Source organism: Pyrgilauda ruficollis, unplaced genomic scaffold (assembly GCF_017590135.1).
Source record: "Pyrgilauda ruficollis isolate IOZ18807 unplaced genomic scaffold, ASM1759013v1 scaffold47, whole genome shotgun sequence".
Lineage (NCBI taxonomy): Eukaryota > Metazoa > Chordata > Aves > Passeriformes > Passeridae > Pyrgilauda > Pyrgilauda ruficollis.
This window is the reverse complement of record NW_024526266.1, coordinates 4,129,455-4,146,633: the sequence shown is the minus strand read 5'-3', so window position 1 is coordinate 4,146,633 and position 17,179 is coordinate 4,129,455. Positions and strand designations below refer to the sequence as shown.

At 40.9% G+C, this 17,179-nt stretch overlaps 1 protein-coding gene across 1 annotated transcript; it reads right to left on the bottom strand.

The window, feature by feature from the left end:
- Window positions 1-44: 44 nt before the first annotated feature.
- On the bottom strand, window positions 45-17,044 carry CUNH1orf112 (chromosome unknown C1orf112 homolog). The gene is made up of 24 exons (XM_041478962.1): window positions 16,914-17,044; window positions 16,592-16,631; window positions 15,803-15,891; window positions 14,406-14,510; window positions 13,735-13,872; window positions 12,196-12,358; window positions 11,790-11,874; window positions 11,117-11,255; window positions 10,391-10,471; window positions 9,992-10,056; window positions 8,442-8,590; window positions 7,768-7,876; window positions 7,069-7,255; window positions 6,651-6,733; window positions 6,216-6,267; window positions 5,848-5,937; window positions 4,990-5,175; window positions 4,205-4,327; window positions 3,260-3,355; window positions 2,735-2,848; window positions 2,225-2,329; window positions 1,861-1,941; window positions 1,026-1,139; window positions 45-747 (listed from the first exon to the last, which is right to left on the bottom strand). The coding sequence occupies exons 1-24, from the start codon at window positions 17,010-17,012 to the stop codon at window positions 562-564; spliced, it is 2,679 nt and encodes an 892-aa protein (XP_041334896.1). The 5' UTR covers window positions 17,013-17,044; the 3' UTR covers window positions 45-561.
- Window positions 17,045-17,179: the final 135 nt, after the last annotated feature.

Below are 17,179 nucleotides of genomic sequence, written 5' to 3'. Positions count from 1 at the left end.
GCTCCTTTTAACTTTTCAGCAAAGAGATTATTTTAAGATGAATGTACAGTTTATTCAACTTATTTATTTCTGTTTGTATAGTTCTGTCAATGGATGGCACAAGAGGTGCTAGGAACCATACAGTGAACAACCACAAACTGCTTAAGCACCATGTTCTTTCTGCTCTTAACTGTGACCAATAAAGATTATTTTTAAAGGATCACCCTAGTGTGGAGTACCTGCATGTGACAGGAACAAGGTCACTGCTACTTTTACAACAGATTCAGACCTCTCAGTATTCAGAATACAGTGCCATGGAATGTTTATCTCCACACAGTAAAAGAACAAGCAATATACAAACCCACAGCTCCGATGTCCAGTAGTGTCCCTCAAACCCATCAGGCGTGCAGGAGCGGCCGGCACTGCACCCCTCAGTCCATCCTGGCACACAAACCAAGGCCAGCACTTCTGCAGAGCTGCCCCGTGGCACAGCTTTTCTTCTGCAGCACTCCTGCACAGAGGCACCTGCTGCCTCCCACCAGGGAGCTGAGCTGGGTCATTGTCCCCAAGCCCTGAGGGCACCTACCGACACCTGTCCCTGAGGGTGGCTATGGCTGCGTGCAGAGCCTCCAGCTTCACTGCAAGCCAGCCTGGAGGGGAGCCTTTCTGGAGCAGCAGCTTCACAGCCTCCACTGCTCCCTCCATGGTGCCTACTGCTGCCTTGTACTGCTCCTCAGAGGGCGGGTGACAGGCTCTTTTGGCCACAGGCTGCAGATTTAAGCAAACATGAAACATCAATTTAATACTGTACTTGAGGGATCAGTCTTCATCCAAATGCAAGAAAGCCCTTAGGTGGAACAGAGCTGCAAGAGTCCCTTGTCCTGTGAGGGTTCTTGCTGCCTGGCAGGCACTACAGACCATGAGGATATCCTACTAAGGGCCAGGAGTGCATGTGACCTTTCTTCTTAGGACATGCAGGGCAGCAAGGCCAGCTCAGCTTTTCAGAGACTCCCCAGAACTGACAGAAATTAACAATTAACACATACCTCTCCTGTTGACTCCAATTCTCCATCCACTTTCAAAAGCTGTGCACTCCAGGTAATCCTTTCTTGCTTCAGGCGTTCTGTTCGTGCTTCTCTTGTCTCTTGCACCTGCCTTGTCTAGGGAGAAAGCCCCAGGAGAGGTAACTAAACCCAGGCAGCTTCACAGGCATAATTTATAGGCCAGAACAAAAGGGAGAGAGGGAGGTATTTTTATGTGCAGTTCAAAGAATATTATTTCTCACACACTCTTCTGATCAAAGATTGAGGTGATCTAGAACTTTGGGTTAGCATCACTGGCAGCTACCAGTTCTTTTGTAAATCATCTACTGCCAAAAAGCTGCTCAACCAGAGAGCCCTGCCTCAAGTTGCAGCTGCCCCCCCTTTCCCAATGCCACTGTTCTGCAGCAACAGCCACCTGCTCCTAAGAGGACTTCTGCTAAGATGCAAAAGGCACTGAGATGTTTCATACACCTTCATTTAGATTTCAGAAACTGATCCAACAGAAATGGGGAAGGAAATCAAACCAGATTATCAAATCCTGTCTTTTTCATAGGTAACTTCTTTCAAAAACAACAGTGAAATTTAATAAGTATTTTTTGTTTAAGGATAATAAATGCTTTGCTTTTAAGTTGAAAGTACTGGAGGACCAGTGTGCATAGGAATGGCAGTTGCTAATTCTGCTGATTAAATCAAGTAGAGAAGTTCAACCAGACAGTTTATTTTAAAGTTACTTAATGTCATGCAAATAATGCAAGTGTAGACCCACGCTGTGTGTTGCTGATAGCAGATGAACAGCATCAACTAAGATAGCAGTGAAATGGTTAAACAATATACATACCTTAGCCAGAAAATTAACAACTTGGTTCTTAGCTTCTTCAGAATTAAGGCACCAAGGAACAACATCTTCATGTCTTGTTTCCTGTCAAAAATGTTATTGGTTGCTCAGTACATTCATGCTAACAAGGGAACAAAACAGATGTCTCTATGACAGTCCCTGCCCTCTTGCAACCAATCTGAGCAACCAGTGCCCAATCCTTCTTCACTTCCAGCTCCTGAAATCTCTTCCAATTGCACAGCCCTCAGCACTTTCAGTGTGCAACAGATTGTGCAGTGAGGAGCAGCAAACATTTGAGACAGGAGAGTTTGTGTACAACAGAAGTTAACAGAACCAATGCCTGCACCCAGAGTTGTGCTCTGCTCACCTCTGCAAAATGTGTGAATGCCTCCAGTGCGTGCTGGTGAATCAGCCAGGTCTGGTCAGCCAGCAGAGAGGCAAACAGACAGGACAGCTGGGGCACAACCTGCCTCTGCAACAGGAACAAACAGCCATCAGTTCCCAGGAGTTAGTTGTCTTATCTCACCACCATGATTTATTATTAAAGACTTGCTCTGAGGGACAGGTTTGGGAAATGCAAGAGTGCTACTGCCCTGTCACAGTGGCTAAAGAACCACTGTGAGGGAGGTGACATTCTATTCTCGCTTCTTGTTACTTCTCACCAGTGAGAAAGGACTGGCATTTGAACCTCCAAGCATCTTGCATGCACTCAGCACATCTTGATGAAAAATAAACCTGCTGCAGACCGTTAATCCAAGACAACTACACTGGAATTCCTGTATCTGTTTAATGAACTTGATCCCTTAACTGTATATTTAAATAAAAGATTTTTTATCAAAAGACAAGGCAATTTCACTAAGGCCACAATCCCATTTACCTGTGCTTCTTGTGGAATAAACACCTTTCCCATGGAAGACAGAAAATCCACCATTGCTAGCCGGACGTGATCCGGGGGATGCAGTTGGAGCAGGGATGACTGCAGTGCAAACACCTGCACGAGACAAACCCCAGCAAAACCCTTCAGACAGACTGCAGGTGAAAACTGTGCAGGCTCATCTTTAAATCCAAACACATGGAGCTGAGAAACCTGAAGGAGGTATGCTGCAACTCCAATAAAACTGGCCAGGGTGCATTTTGGAAAGAAATGAGCATGATCTCTATCACACTTCCTTACATCTCAATTATCTTACAGAGGAAAGGGATTCTCAAAAGCAGTGTTAACCAAAATGCCATGTGCTTGGTTTAAAGGCCAGGAAAGTAATCAAGGAAGATTATTTCCTTGTTAAGAGAAGCCAGACCATGAAATAACTCATTTGAGATTTCAACAAATCACAAAGAGCTTGGTTTTCATGTAGTGAATTATTAATAAGGTGGTGGTAGGGGTTTTAGGAATTTTTTTTACCTGGGTCATCAGCTGAGCATCTAATGCTTGGATGAAAAATTCCAAAAGGTGAAGCAATAAACACAGTGTCTTCTGGAGACATGGCTCATCTGAGACCTTAAAGAGAGCACAAGATATCAGCAACGCTGCATTTTAGCTCATGGAATAACTGCTTCAGAGAGAATGTCAAGTTACAGTAGCTTTCCAAAATTGTTAGCCTGACTTCAAACATGTAAAAGACTGCATTGTAAGCAGAAAAGAAAATACTGAAATATTCATATCAGTATTTCTAGGTAGTCATATTTTATGAGACCATTTTCTTTGATTTTTTTGAAGAACATTTCTTAACCCTCCTCTCCTTCCACCACTCACTAAAATAAGCACCTCAAGGTTATCTGAACTATTTCTTTTCACTTTCAGTTGCCAAATGTCCTCACAGAATGGCTGAGGTTTGAAAAGATCTCTGAAGGGGCACATTGTTGGCTTTTCACTCCCACTCTCAAACTTTCTTTTTTAATCTGGAGCATGAAAACCCTGACATAAAAATCCCTGTTTTCTTTCCTTTATGCAGCTGCAGCCATGAACAGGTACAGGGTCACAAGGACACTGCCTGACCACCTTGGGAGGAGGGTGACTGGCCCTGTGTGTCTCCATGTGCTGGGCCGTGCTCTAATCAAATCACCCTGAGTTTTGGTCACATTCTGATGAATATTTAAAATACACCAAATTTGTAATGGGTATGAAGTAAAATCAGGTATTTCAGGCTTCTTCCTTGAGCAAGTCTGAATGTGACACTGAGTAACAGATGAAGTAACAAGGAACCATACATGTAACATTCAGGAAATTCAAACTGGTACACTGTGCTTTACTGAAACAGTCCAATCCAAGTCAAACAAATGAGTAACAACAACCTCAGGAAACAGCACCAAGACATGCTTTCACTGCTGGAGCAGCAAACTCTCTTACCTGCTTAGCCTGCAGAAAAGACCAGAACTGACTGAGCACTCCCAAGACAGATGTCTGAAGTTCTGCCTCCAGAGTGGCATCAGCAGAACTGCAGGCAGCCAGCAGGACAGAAAGGGCAGTGTTCTAGGAGGAAAATATGTGTAAGACCAACCAAAACACATTACATGCAAACCAACCCAAAACCCTAGGCTCATTTAGATGAAACATCTAAACTGATACAAGGTGGCAAGAAGCCCAATGTGCTGCCTCAGCTGTACAGAACAGCTAATCCAGCAGGAGAGCAGCCAACAAAGATTCCAGAGCTGGGAAACCATCCATTACTCCCTGAGTTTCACACACACTGCAGGTCATTTGCTGCACTGGCAGGAGAAGTCTGGCAGCAGACACTTCATGTGGAAGCCTCTGGTTTCTCACATTCCCTCATCAAAGAGACCAGTGAGCATCTTTCAGATATGATGCTGCATGAAACCAGCCAGAACTTTAAAACTGAAGAGGAATTGTATGCTAAGGTACAGCATAAATGAGAAATTCTGAAGAAAAATACATCTGCTCAGCTAGAGAGCAAACAACAACTAGAATAACTAGAGAATCACAGAGCCTCCACTAGCACAGCAGAGGCCCTAAGGTGCTGCATACTGCAAGAAAACATTAAAATGAGAGTTCTTGCTTACGCATATGCCAGCTAGGCATGGCAAAAAGCTGTACAACAGACTGAATAACAGAGCCCATGCAGCTTGAAAAACTAGAGTTCATTCCTTTTTCCAGAGAGAAGCAGATCTCCTTACCACAGGTGGGAGCCCTCCCAAGGCACTGCTGCTGTTCAGCCACTGCCGGCACCGCGCGAGCCCTGCTGTGCACAGCTGAGACGCCACTTGTGCCCTAAGGTCAGGATTCAGGGCTCTGAGGGACACGTGCTGCCACACAGCCAAGTTCTCCACCTCCTCAGGAGGAAATTTGTGAGCAAATTCTACCTGGAAACAAAAGGTAATAGAATCTAAACAGAGCAGAACACAATTTGATAAGCCCGGAAGATGAGAAACCAGAATGCGCTGCTCGTTTGCTTCAGATTTATTATGTGAAACAATTTGTGTAAAGTATTTCAATAAAATCCATCTTTTTATATGAAAAATGTTTAGAAACTGCCACCTCCCTTGTCTCATACAGGACATCAGAATGATTAAGCAACTGATTCTTTCAGCTGCTTGAAGCAATAGCCCTAGTGAGCAGAAGAGAGGGCTTCAGCCCCTCCAGGGCACACAGAGAGGCACTGACAGGACAGGACGCTCCTCTTGACACCTGATGTCACGAGAACACTCACATCAGTCACAGATGCAATGACAGGACACAATCTGGGAGATGTGCTGTTTTCATACTTTGTCAAAAAAAAGACTTCATTGCTACCCAGCAAGACTCTTAGAAAGGTCAATGTGCTTTTCTTGTTTTGAAGAGCACGCCTGCACAAAGTGGGACACACAGTAAGTAATAACTTAGTGACTTAATGACTTAGACTATGCAATAGCAAGTGCAGCAAGTGAGCACTCAACATCTTGTCACTTCTCCAGAACTGAAAGGGAATATTTGAACACAGGGCACTGATTCAAATCTCTTCTACTGACAACAGCAGATGCTGGTGCTGTACTTGCCTGATGCTCTGGAGCCATCAGGAACAGCATTCGCCTCAGCAGCACACCCAGGGCAGGGACCTGGCAGCAGTCACTGGGCCAAGCCTTCACCTGCATTAGGATAAAAGAGTAATGCACCTCATCACACTGAGGGAAAAATCACCACTGAGCAAACAAATTCTGTACAGGATATTCTGAGAGCTGCTATCTGGGATCACAGCAGTAACACTGTAAACAAAATAAGCAGGGCATATTGGTTTACATTTTCACTGTACTGCTTCTGCTAATTACTAAGCCAGTTTGAAGAATTCAAATCTCCATTTGAATCTTTGTTAGTAGCACTCAGATTAAAATTGGTGCCAAACTGCAAACATCACTGAGGTTCTTACCAAGTGGGCAATCACATTAACGTGGTGAGCACACAGCTCAGCTGTTCCATACCTGAAACATGAGAGACAGCAGCTTGTGAATCTGTACTTCCTATTCTTCTACAGACTAAATATCATAAATCTGGTCTGAGAAATTGCAATTTCCTTTAACATATTTAAACTTGATTTGCAGAGACACAATTTACTTGAGACAACCATTTCAAAAATCAATTATTAAAGAGAGAAGCTGTGTTCCTCTTGCTTGCAAGAACATAAAAATGGCTATGCCATTTCTACTCCTAATTTTCAAAATATGTTCTGTATCTGAAAATAATCCAATTCTGGGACAATTCTGTCTTACAAAAATCTCTCCCAAGCAAACTGCAAGTTATGTACAACAACAGAATGAAGTGGATCTGTGGAAAACCTGCTTGACTTGTTCTAGGAGCATCTTACCGGGCAAGGAAGCACCACGAGTCCATTGCTAGCAGAGATGTGATCATACTGGGACCCAGCACAGCTTCCAGCAGGGCACGCTCCTGAGGGGAAACAGGAAAATTATCACAACCTCAATACCACAGAAAAGAAAGCACTGAACTTTTATAACAACCTGACCTTCTGAAAGAGAATAAAAATTGCCAAGACCACTGAGGTCCTCAAGAGCTTTCTTTTCCCCTTTCCCAGAAGGACATTTGCTGTGTAACTGAACTCCAGCCATGCAACTGTGCCACAGCTGATTCCTACAAAACTGTCTCTGAGATGGTTCTCTCTGAGTGTCTTTTCAGAGCCACATCATTAGAAAGAGCCCATTCCTTTTAAGAAGCACCTATGTGCCAAAAGAGCTGAAGAACTGCTAAGCAAAACCCAATCTTACCAGCTGAGGGAAGTGTGATGGGAGTGTGGAGGCAATGAAGGAGCACAGGTGGACACAGACATAGTGATAGAGGGTGATGGGAATTGCTGGCTGTCCCGTACTGACCACCTCTGGCACACAGACAGGGAGGGAAAGCTCCCCACAGCATTGCTGGAAACTGAGGAAGAGAGCTGAAAACAAAGACAGGCTGCAAGAGGGAAAGGAAAAAAAACCAAACAAAAAAAAAGAACAGTTTGGTTACAGATATGTATGTCCCAAATCCTGCAAGCAACATTGGTATTACAAAATCTTTGTCTTCAGGCAGAAAAGATAGCAATAACTTCAGTGCTTTTACGCCAGATTTACGTTGCTGACTGCCTTCCTCTTTTACCAGTTTGGGTGATTATTAGAGGGTTCAGGCATAAAAGTGTGAGACTTTAACTTAGTGAAGTATCAACAAATTACATTCAGAGCCTTATTCCTGCCCTACAAGCACTCTAAAAACCACTCCTTCCCTGAAAAAACAAAGACATCTCTGTCTGTATCCTTCACTCCTGAGGCAATGAGCATCAGATCCTGTTAGTCTTGGCATAAGGATGGAAATCCATAGTGACAATTTTCCAAGTTCAGTTGCAAAGGAAGCTCCAGCAGCTGAGCCCCTTTTGACTGAGCCTGTTTGACTGCTGTGGTGAAGAGCTACAACAAAAACCTTTTTAGTACCTTTTTCCTGTGTTCCAGAGAGTTTGCACTTCTTCTGGCTGAGAGGACAGCTTGTCCATTATGGTAAGCAGGAGGAGACACTGGGGCAGCTGCTGCTCAGGAGGGAGACCTGTAGAAGTTTGGATTTCAAATGTGAAGTAAGTTGCCTGGATATACTTACAGTGTGTGTAAACTGGCTTTTAAGCAAGTGTAGAGGCAAACTGATGAGCTATCTCAGAATTGTGAGATGCTGGTCAGGGCAGAAATCAAGAAGAAGAGCTTGTTGAAACAAAAAGCTGATATTTTCCCAGGCATGCTACTTTTCACAGAAAATATTTACTTTATTAAAAAAAAAGCTGTCTTCCCCTACCAACAGAACAGCAGAAAAAAAATCCATCTTACTTTGAAAGTTTGTGGCAAATGTGGATTGAAATTATGCAAAAGAGCAGAATTGACAGGATTTCTGTTAATCAGATTAACAGTGCAGTTGCTGTGAGTACTTTGGAAAAGTTGAATCCAGCAACAACATAAACTATCTGTCATAAAATCCATCCAAGTTAGCAGGCAATCAGCTCTGTCACAGCACTTACAGAAGAACCAGAGACAAGCAAGTGAGTACAGAATATTATGGTCCAGAAAGTCAAAATGTCAATGCTGATCCCTCAGACAACACTGGGAGTGTACTTTCAACCCACCTAAATTTTCACTTAACACTTGTTCCATGAAAGGACTAAAAGGAAGGAGCTGGGTGATGAGAGGGTCCAGAGCCACAAGAAAAACCTGGGATATTTCATCTTGATGAACTTCCAAGATCTCTGGAGCATAAAGACTGGGAGGAAATTTGCTGAGGGAGAATGAAAAAAAAAAAAAAGAAGTTAAATATTCTCAGTAGCATTATCAGCAATACTACTTTTCTCCAAAAGAACTATAAAAAGGCAAATTCATTATTTCCTTGTTCCTGTGAAATAAAAGACAGAAAAGGCTCCCCATTTTAGAATATCTGTTATAGCCCAAGAGTTACAACTCTGCATCTAGCCTTTAAAATAAGCATCACAATCCAATATTTTACTAACCATTTAAAGAAAACCTTACACACAGAAAATGTGTGTAAAATACATAACGTCTCTCAGAAGAAACATATCAGATCACAAAGAGTCAAGTGAAAGGGAAAAGCCAAGAAAATGCCTTTATACACGATTTTACAGCCATAAATATCACAGCACTAACTTAACACATGACCCTAAAAAGGTATCACAGTTTCTCTGAAGAGGAGAAAAACCACCTTGGGCAATAAAAGAAAAAAGAAACAATATGAGAATAAAGCAAGAGATCATGAAATTAAAACCTTCTACTCCTGCAGCTTATAAAGTGAACTGTAAAAATGCTACTTTCCTACTCAAAAATCCCACTCAGTTTCCCTGAGTAAATAAAAATTTATAACCTTCCACTTGAGAAAAACCTACAAGGGGAGTAAACTTAGAAGAAGAAACTCATAAAAAAATTCCACCCAATCTTGCAGTGGAGCATTGCAGTGAACTCAAGTGCACAGCTCACCACAGAGCCTGGTGTGAATTCCAACAAAGGAAAGGGCAGAAAGGGCAGAAATCAGCCCTCTGGTTTCATAGAATAAACAATTATTAATATAAAGTCTGGGTTCTCTTATGCTTCTCCACCACTGCAGAAACCAAACTTTTTGAAAGGAAAGTGATAAACCACTTGCAGACATTGATAAGTGCAGCATTATAAGAGCATCTGCTTCCAGGAAAAGCAGAGTCCTGCTGTGAAATTCCACAAAATTATTAATACAACAGTAAAGTTATGAAAAATTTCAGAACACTCTTTTTGATCCCCTCTTTCTCCAGGACAAATTTTTACAAGGTTTGTCTTAAAGTAGAAATAAGCTGTCAAAAAGCACTGCTGACACCTGCCTTTAGTTGTACAATTTTTTTTCTGCATATGCTACACATAATTTGTTAATAAATCTTGCATAAATACTTGCAACAAAGTTAATGGTTTGTCATTATGGGACATGGAGAGTATTGATCAAGAATGGGGTTTAAGGTAACTATAAAACACTAAACCACTTAATTGATTAAAAATATTTTAGCTTTCTGTACATGAAAAAAGATGGTAACTCTGGAATGAGAAGTGCATTTTTACATCTCAAAATATTTGTAATTTAAGAATGCAATATTGAAATGTTATTAAGATACTATCAATAATCAATTATTTGTACTTCACATACCTGTATATCTGAAGAAAGAGCTGATGTAACTGAGAACAGGAATCAGAGAGGCAGGCACGAAATTCCTGCAAAAGCCATCAATTTTGAGTGGTACTTTTAAAATAAAATCCATGATTAATTACATGAATTACTGCACATCTCCTACCAACTCCTCAGTGCCACTGCATGAAACAACCAGTTCCAGTTTATTTTTCTGGGAAAATCCCAGCAGTAACCCTGCACAGGCTTGTGAGTATTTACAGGTGGAAGAACTAAAGCAGGTTATGCATGGATTTTAATTATACTGCCCATACAGGATAGCTGTAAATCATTAAGATATAACACAATACAAAATTATTCCATTTGCAGACCAGAGGCTTAAATTTAATACTAAGATAGAATTGAAATATTAAAACCTACCTTGGTGTAGTGTACCAGGGAATTTGCAAAGAACCTGCACAGTTTCACTGTCTTCTGGAACAGCCTGAAGTCAGTGCCCTCCTGTCCAAAGGAAGCAGTTCAAAAGTTAATAGAGAGTAATTACTATAGAGTAAAATAGGAATTTAGATTGCTAACAGTGTTCAAAACCTATTTCACATTTTATTCTCCACAGACTCTAAAGCTAAGGGGGGAAAACTTTAAAAATATTCAGTATGTATGCTTCAGCACTTTCAGAGCAATATTAAGGATTTGCCTGACCTTGGGACATTGTCAGTTTAGGAAATAGAAAAAAGTTCTCACATAGCATGCTGGAAACTTAGTGTCTCACTAAAACATCCTCAATCTACACAAAGCTGTGGGCCTTATTTTCACGTGGCTTCAAAGGTATTCTGTCATGAAATAAAGAAAACCCCAAAAAAGCCAAACCAAATTACTCCAAGCAATAATACAGCACAAAGAATTTCTATTGTCAGTTTAGGAAACACAAAAAAATTCTCACATAGCACAGTGAAAACTTAGTGTCTCACTTAAACATCCTCAATCTACAACAGCTGTGGGCCTTATTTTCACGTGGCTTCAAAGGTATTCTGTCATGAAATAAAGAAAACCCCAAAAAAGCCAAACCAAATTACTCCAAGCAATAATACAGCACAAAGAATTTCTCCTCCTCAGGTTCATGGCAGCTTTGGGAGCTTTTTTACTCACCTGTATTTCTGACACCTTCATTTGCTCAGCCAGCTGCAAACAGGAGTCAAAAGAAAGAAGAATGTCCTTGCACAGGCCACTGAGGATGTCACTGTGCTTCAGGTGGCACTGCAGCAGGGAGTGATGCTTCAGGCTTTGCCTGAAAGACAGGAATATAACCAGGTATTTAATTGTCAGAAGTGATTGTGCAAGGAGTTCTTACAAATCCAAATAACTAATTCCTCTATTTAGCCTTTTACACAGCAGTGATTGGTGCAATATCCATGAACACTGAAAGCAGAAGCACAGAGAGAACTATCCTCTCCATGGCCATGGCTGAAAGCCAGGGCAGAGGCAGGATGGAAGTTTGAGACAGCCAACTCAAGCCAAAAACATCTACAGAACTGCAGGTCAGACCTCTTAATGCTCCTCACTCAGACAACCATGCTGCAAATTTTCTTCTGCATTGCAGTACAGAAAGTCAAGTTTCTATTACTTTTCATACCAATTCCTACCTACTTTCACTGGCAGTGCTTTAATAATACCTCCTAGCTAAATTTCTAAATTTCCTTACTAAATAGCTACATTGAATTCTCTAATTTTAATTTGATTAGAAACTCTGAGCACAAAACAAATGAGATATTCATTATTAAAAACTGCAACACAATAAAACCCAAAGAGTTTAGCTACATACTTGATTATGAACTTCCATGTATTGGCATGAAGAGCATGGTCCATGTTGGAAATGACAGAGCAGATCTCCAGCACACTGTGGATTACTAAGGAAATAACAGCAGCAGCAACAGAGTTAAATCAGATTTATGAGCTCACAGCAATCCCAAGAGAATACTGAGAGAATACCAACACACTGACATGAATTAGGAAAATGGCTCAGTTTTTAGGTGCTGCCCCTGTCCTATAAATCTACATAACATTCCTACAGCTTCAGGAGAAAAATGGAAATATTTCAGGTTCAAAATGCTGCTTTCTGAAAAACTGGTCAGGACTGAGCATACTCAGAAACCTGTTTTAAAATTTCAAACATACTCTCCAAAGAAAAAAAAGACTGAGCAAGATTAAAGTATCAAATCCATGTATACCTGACACCATATATGTGATGTCATCTTCAGTGGAAGCAGAGCCTATGGAAATCAGATCAACCAGTTCCATCAGCTGTTTCTGAAGGGAGTAAGTTTCCTTGAACATGGATTGTAGGAGGTCAGAAATTAAGTGCAGGTGCCCATAGTACACTGATTCACTGTCCTGAAATGGGGAGGAAGAGGTTTGTAAAACAGCTCAGGACTCACAGCCCGATTTTTCAGATGCAGAAAACAGTTTCCAAGGGCTTTGCCATACATTTCTCTGGAAAAAAAAGAACAAGGCACAGATGTACCTACTTTAACTCAATAGACAGCCCCTGAGCACTCCATGTAAAATATGTTCACCTGCAGCTCGTGGGAAACTAACAAGGTCTGACAGGCTCTTGTGAGTTTAGGGGGCTCTGGATGAGGCCTCCATGTATGAACCTCAGATCATATTTCTGAACCAAACAGGACAAGGTCAGCAGCAAAGGAAGTAGCATGCCAAGACTTCCCAATACTTTCAAATTCGAATTACTACATAAAGATATGGCACCTGAGTTGGAGTCCTGACATGGAAAACTGATGTAAATGTTCCCATAAGAAAGAAATATTAAAAGTGAAGACGGAAGGCAACAAAAAGTTAGTGTCCTTATGATAATCTTGTTTTATTTTCAATGATTAGAAGGAATTACTGTTGCACCTGAAAATCCAGATCAGTCCATATCTGAAACTGATACACACTGCTCACTGTAACCAACATAAAGCTGCTAATCTCAACTTTCAACCCACTCTGGGACTTGCCATTTGTAGCTCTGTAAATACTGTAGCCATCAGGACTGCACAGATCCCTCAGAGCACTCTGCTCCTGAGCAGAATGTTCAGTTAACACTGATGCAAAGGATGGAAATAGCCCAGTCTGAGCCTCTCACTAGCAGGTCAGATTTGCTGGGCAGACAGCTGAAAAATCATCTTTGTACTTGTGCACTAAGTGCATTCTGAAAACGACTTAACAACTAAAATTAAAAGAATAATACTTTAATGTGGTATTCACATTCTCTGAACAGAGAGAGACATAATTCTCTCTCCCAGGATTTTTCCTGGGGAAGGCAGTGAGAACCTCAGAGAAGAAGAGAAAACAATTCTTTCTCTATTCACTACTCCTGTTGTTTGGCACACGTGGAATGTGTTATGGAGATTGTTTACCCAAAGTGATTTGTTAATTGGACATCGATGAAGGTTGTTTGGATTCCTTGGCCAATTGGATCAAAGCTGTGTCCTGGCTGCCTGCAGACAGTCACATGTTTTTCTTTAGTATCTCTTTTAATATAGTGTTCTTTAATATGTAATTTAGTGTAGTATTAATATAATATAGTATAGCTTAATAAAACAATTGGTCAACCTTCTGAATCATGGAGTCAAAGCACATTATTCCCCACAGTGGCATCACCTTACAACTATACTTCAACAACAGTATGATTTCAAAATAAGATCTTCTTGCGAAGTGTTTCCCAAAAGCCAAGGAGCAGCAGGATTTGTGTGCTCCCAGCAGAGCCCTACCTTGCAGTGTGTGAAGGTGCTCTTCACCACGCAGAGCACGGAGGGAGGGAGGGAGCGGATGCTCTGCAGGGACAGCTCCTGCACCGAGCACACGCAGCGCACGCAGCCCGTCAGCGTCTCCAGCAGCTGCACCACCGTCTGAGATGAAACTGAACATCAATCACTCCTGCAATACCTCCAAAAGCATCTTTTCTTAGCTCAAATACACCTGGATTTTCACAGCATTCAAAGTTCACTGCTGTTTGCATAATAAGGAGTTTGTTAAAGATGAATGAAGCTCCAGAGCTTTTCTCCAATACCATCCTCTATGAAAACTCCTGATTTCTTTCACTATTGTTCTCAATTTACAAAAATGTTAAAATTCAGAATGAAGTGACATATGTATAAACAGGGGTCAGGTTCACTCTTTAAATATGGGGAGTCACATTCCATCTGCAGGAGGGACTTGGAGCAGAATGTGAGATGATTTTTTAAAATTACTATTAGCATCACACGCTAGATGTAATCAAATAATTTACAAAATATTAACTGAACTTCAACTACAAAGGAAGATTAAATCCCATTTTAACCACCAGTAGCTGGCAAAAACATTCTAAAAACCTTTTAGTAGTTTAGGTAAAAGCAAAGAGTGATGTAAATTTTATTTTGACAGCTTATGTGACGGGACTTGCCTGTAGCAGATTCCTCACAGTACTGCATGCCTCTGTACTCTGGCTGGTCAGTCCTTTGGCCTTGCTGGATAATTCACACATCAGGTTGTCAAAGAACTGTAGAGTCTGGCAGAACACAACAAAACCAAAACATTTTACTTACAAATGTACACGTAATAATAAGATTAAACAAAAATAACAAATAATAATACCATTCTATACCTACTTGCTGCCTTGGCAGGGAGGTACAGAGAGAACTTACAGCAGAAAACACTTTCCAGCATTTCAGTCATAAAGCATGATATAACAAGAAGCAAAAAACTATTTTTATTTATATATATATATATATAAAATAGACAGGAGATACTGTAGCTGTTATTTTTTCTAAGATCTGTTGCTAAAACAAGCTTCACACCTAATTTGCTTGAAATATATAATTCATTAATATTTCATATATATTATAACATATATGAAATAATATATTATTTCATATTATTTATTAAATGTAATATATTATATTATTCTACCAAACATTTTTTACTTAGTTAAAGCCATATAATTTAAAAAATACTTTCATTTGTCTCATAAAAAAATACTTGTTTGTTGAGAATCATGATTAACATTTTGAATACATTGAAAAAAAAGTTTGTGCTATACAGGCAACATCTATTCCTGCTTTAATTGAGGTTTTTGGATGAGTGTTACTTTTGAGACTGCAAAGAAAGTGAGGCACATGCAGGACAAACAGTGGTCCTTTTTCAGGATATGCCTATTATGAGACAATTTTCTTGTAATCTCCAAAAATTTGTTACTTGACAAAAAATAAGAGGAAAATTAAGTGGCCATTTTTTACTGGCTCTTAAAATGGACACGCTGAGTCTTGAAACTTAAATCAGTTTCTGAGTCAGAAACTTAAGTTATTGATTGGCACCTCTTTATTTCACTTAAAATGCAAGCACGATTTTAATATACCTATGGCACAAAATTCCCCATCATTTAATCAAAAAAGAAAACACGTGTGAGGTCAGTATGGTCTAAAAGATTATTCACTATATTAATTCACAAATTTCACAACACTCATTTGTGATATTGGAGTGTTGAGCTCTTCAGCTTACTAAGAAGCTCTCTCACTTAAAAATTCTCCACCTTGGTAATTTTATAAAAAGCCCAATCTTCTCAGAAAAAAATGTTGCTGAATATAGAAAGCAGAACATTGTATATTTGATTCTGTCCCTACTGTAAAGAACGAGAACAATCACAGAAACAATTCAACACAACACTGAAAACTCTAAACTAGTAAATTTCAATTTTTGTATCCCATAGATATTGTGCAATCCCAAAAGAAGAATCACTGCAACCTAAGCAGGTTCTAACACTGGACTGACAGACAATTCCACAGTTAACAGAAGCTGTCCTACCTTAGGTAATACTTTTGAGAAAAAAATTCGTTCCACATCTTCAAGGCTGATATGTGGCAAAAACATTTCAGTCAGGATCCTCAAAATACCTGCAAAGAAAAACATTTACAATGTGTAATTCTCAGAAATATACAGCAACCTACCAGAGGAAATAAAGAACCACAGAAAGCAAAAACAAATCAGGTACTTGATTTGTAGACAGGCAACAGAGCATTTGCCTTATCTGAAATGCATGAAAACACACATATATTATCCGAAAAATCAAGTAACTCTAATAGCTCCAACATGCACAAACCCATCAAAAATAGCAGCACACCTGACCAAACCTAGTTGAAGGCTGGGCACAACTGCCAGCCTACAGATCCAGTATTTGCCCCATTCCAAATTGCAAATAGCAGCACATTTTACAATGCAACATAATATCCAATGTAACAGTTTTAGCAACACTCATAAAGAGTTACACATAAGCCTAATTTTCTTTAAACTATTAGCTTTGTCACTCGGAAGATAACAACCCAAAAGACAGGAAAACACCGGATGAAAAACACCCTTTTTTGTGCATTTAAAGATCAGCAGCAGCAGAAAGGAAAAAGCAGCCTTAGATGCAGAGTTAGTAAAGGGGCATTTAAAAACATGCAGTTAGTGGAGTGTACAAGGAAGGTCCAGCAGGATTGCTGAAGACTCTGAAAAGTTGTAGCAGAAGTATTTTAAGCACTGCAGTGATTTTAATTTTAATGCAATTGCAATACGGGGCTCCACAGGAAGAGGCACGTCTTAGCCATTACTTACGAATATGCTCAGTCCAGTCCTCAGACTCTTCATACATTGAGTAAAAACGTTAAAGAAAGGGTGAGAGATGTGTCGGGGATTATCTAGTGCTAAATGAACCACAGGCGATGTTCTAGATTCTATGAATCTTTTATTCCAGAGAAAAGCTGTACCCGTCTCCAGGCGAAACTCCCGGCACCCGGCCCCTCACAAAGGTCGCACCGCTCTCCCTCACACACATTCGGTGGAGCCGCGGAACTCCGAAGAATGCACACACTCCCCACTCCAACACCACTCCTGTGCCTTTCCCACAGCCACCCCAGAGCCCTGCTGGGAAGGATATCAGGAGCCGGGGCAGCACGGCGGGCAGCTCCCGGCGGCAGAGCTCCCAGTCCCAGCCGTCCAGCTCCCGCAGCAGCAGCTCGGGGTCCGCCTGGGACATGGCGGCGGCCGCGCTCCCCTCAGCGCGGGGCAGCGGCGGGAAAGGCGACAGTGACTTCTAGCACTGTGTCATGTTCGCATGAAATTGGTGGGGATGCTCCACAACCAAAGCAGGCTGATAGCCCGGAGTACCCACAGGGTCAACAGAGTATTTCCACAATGGATTAG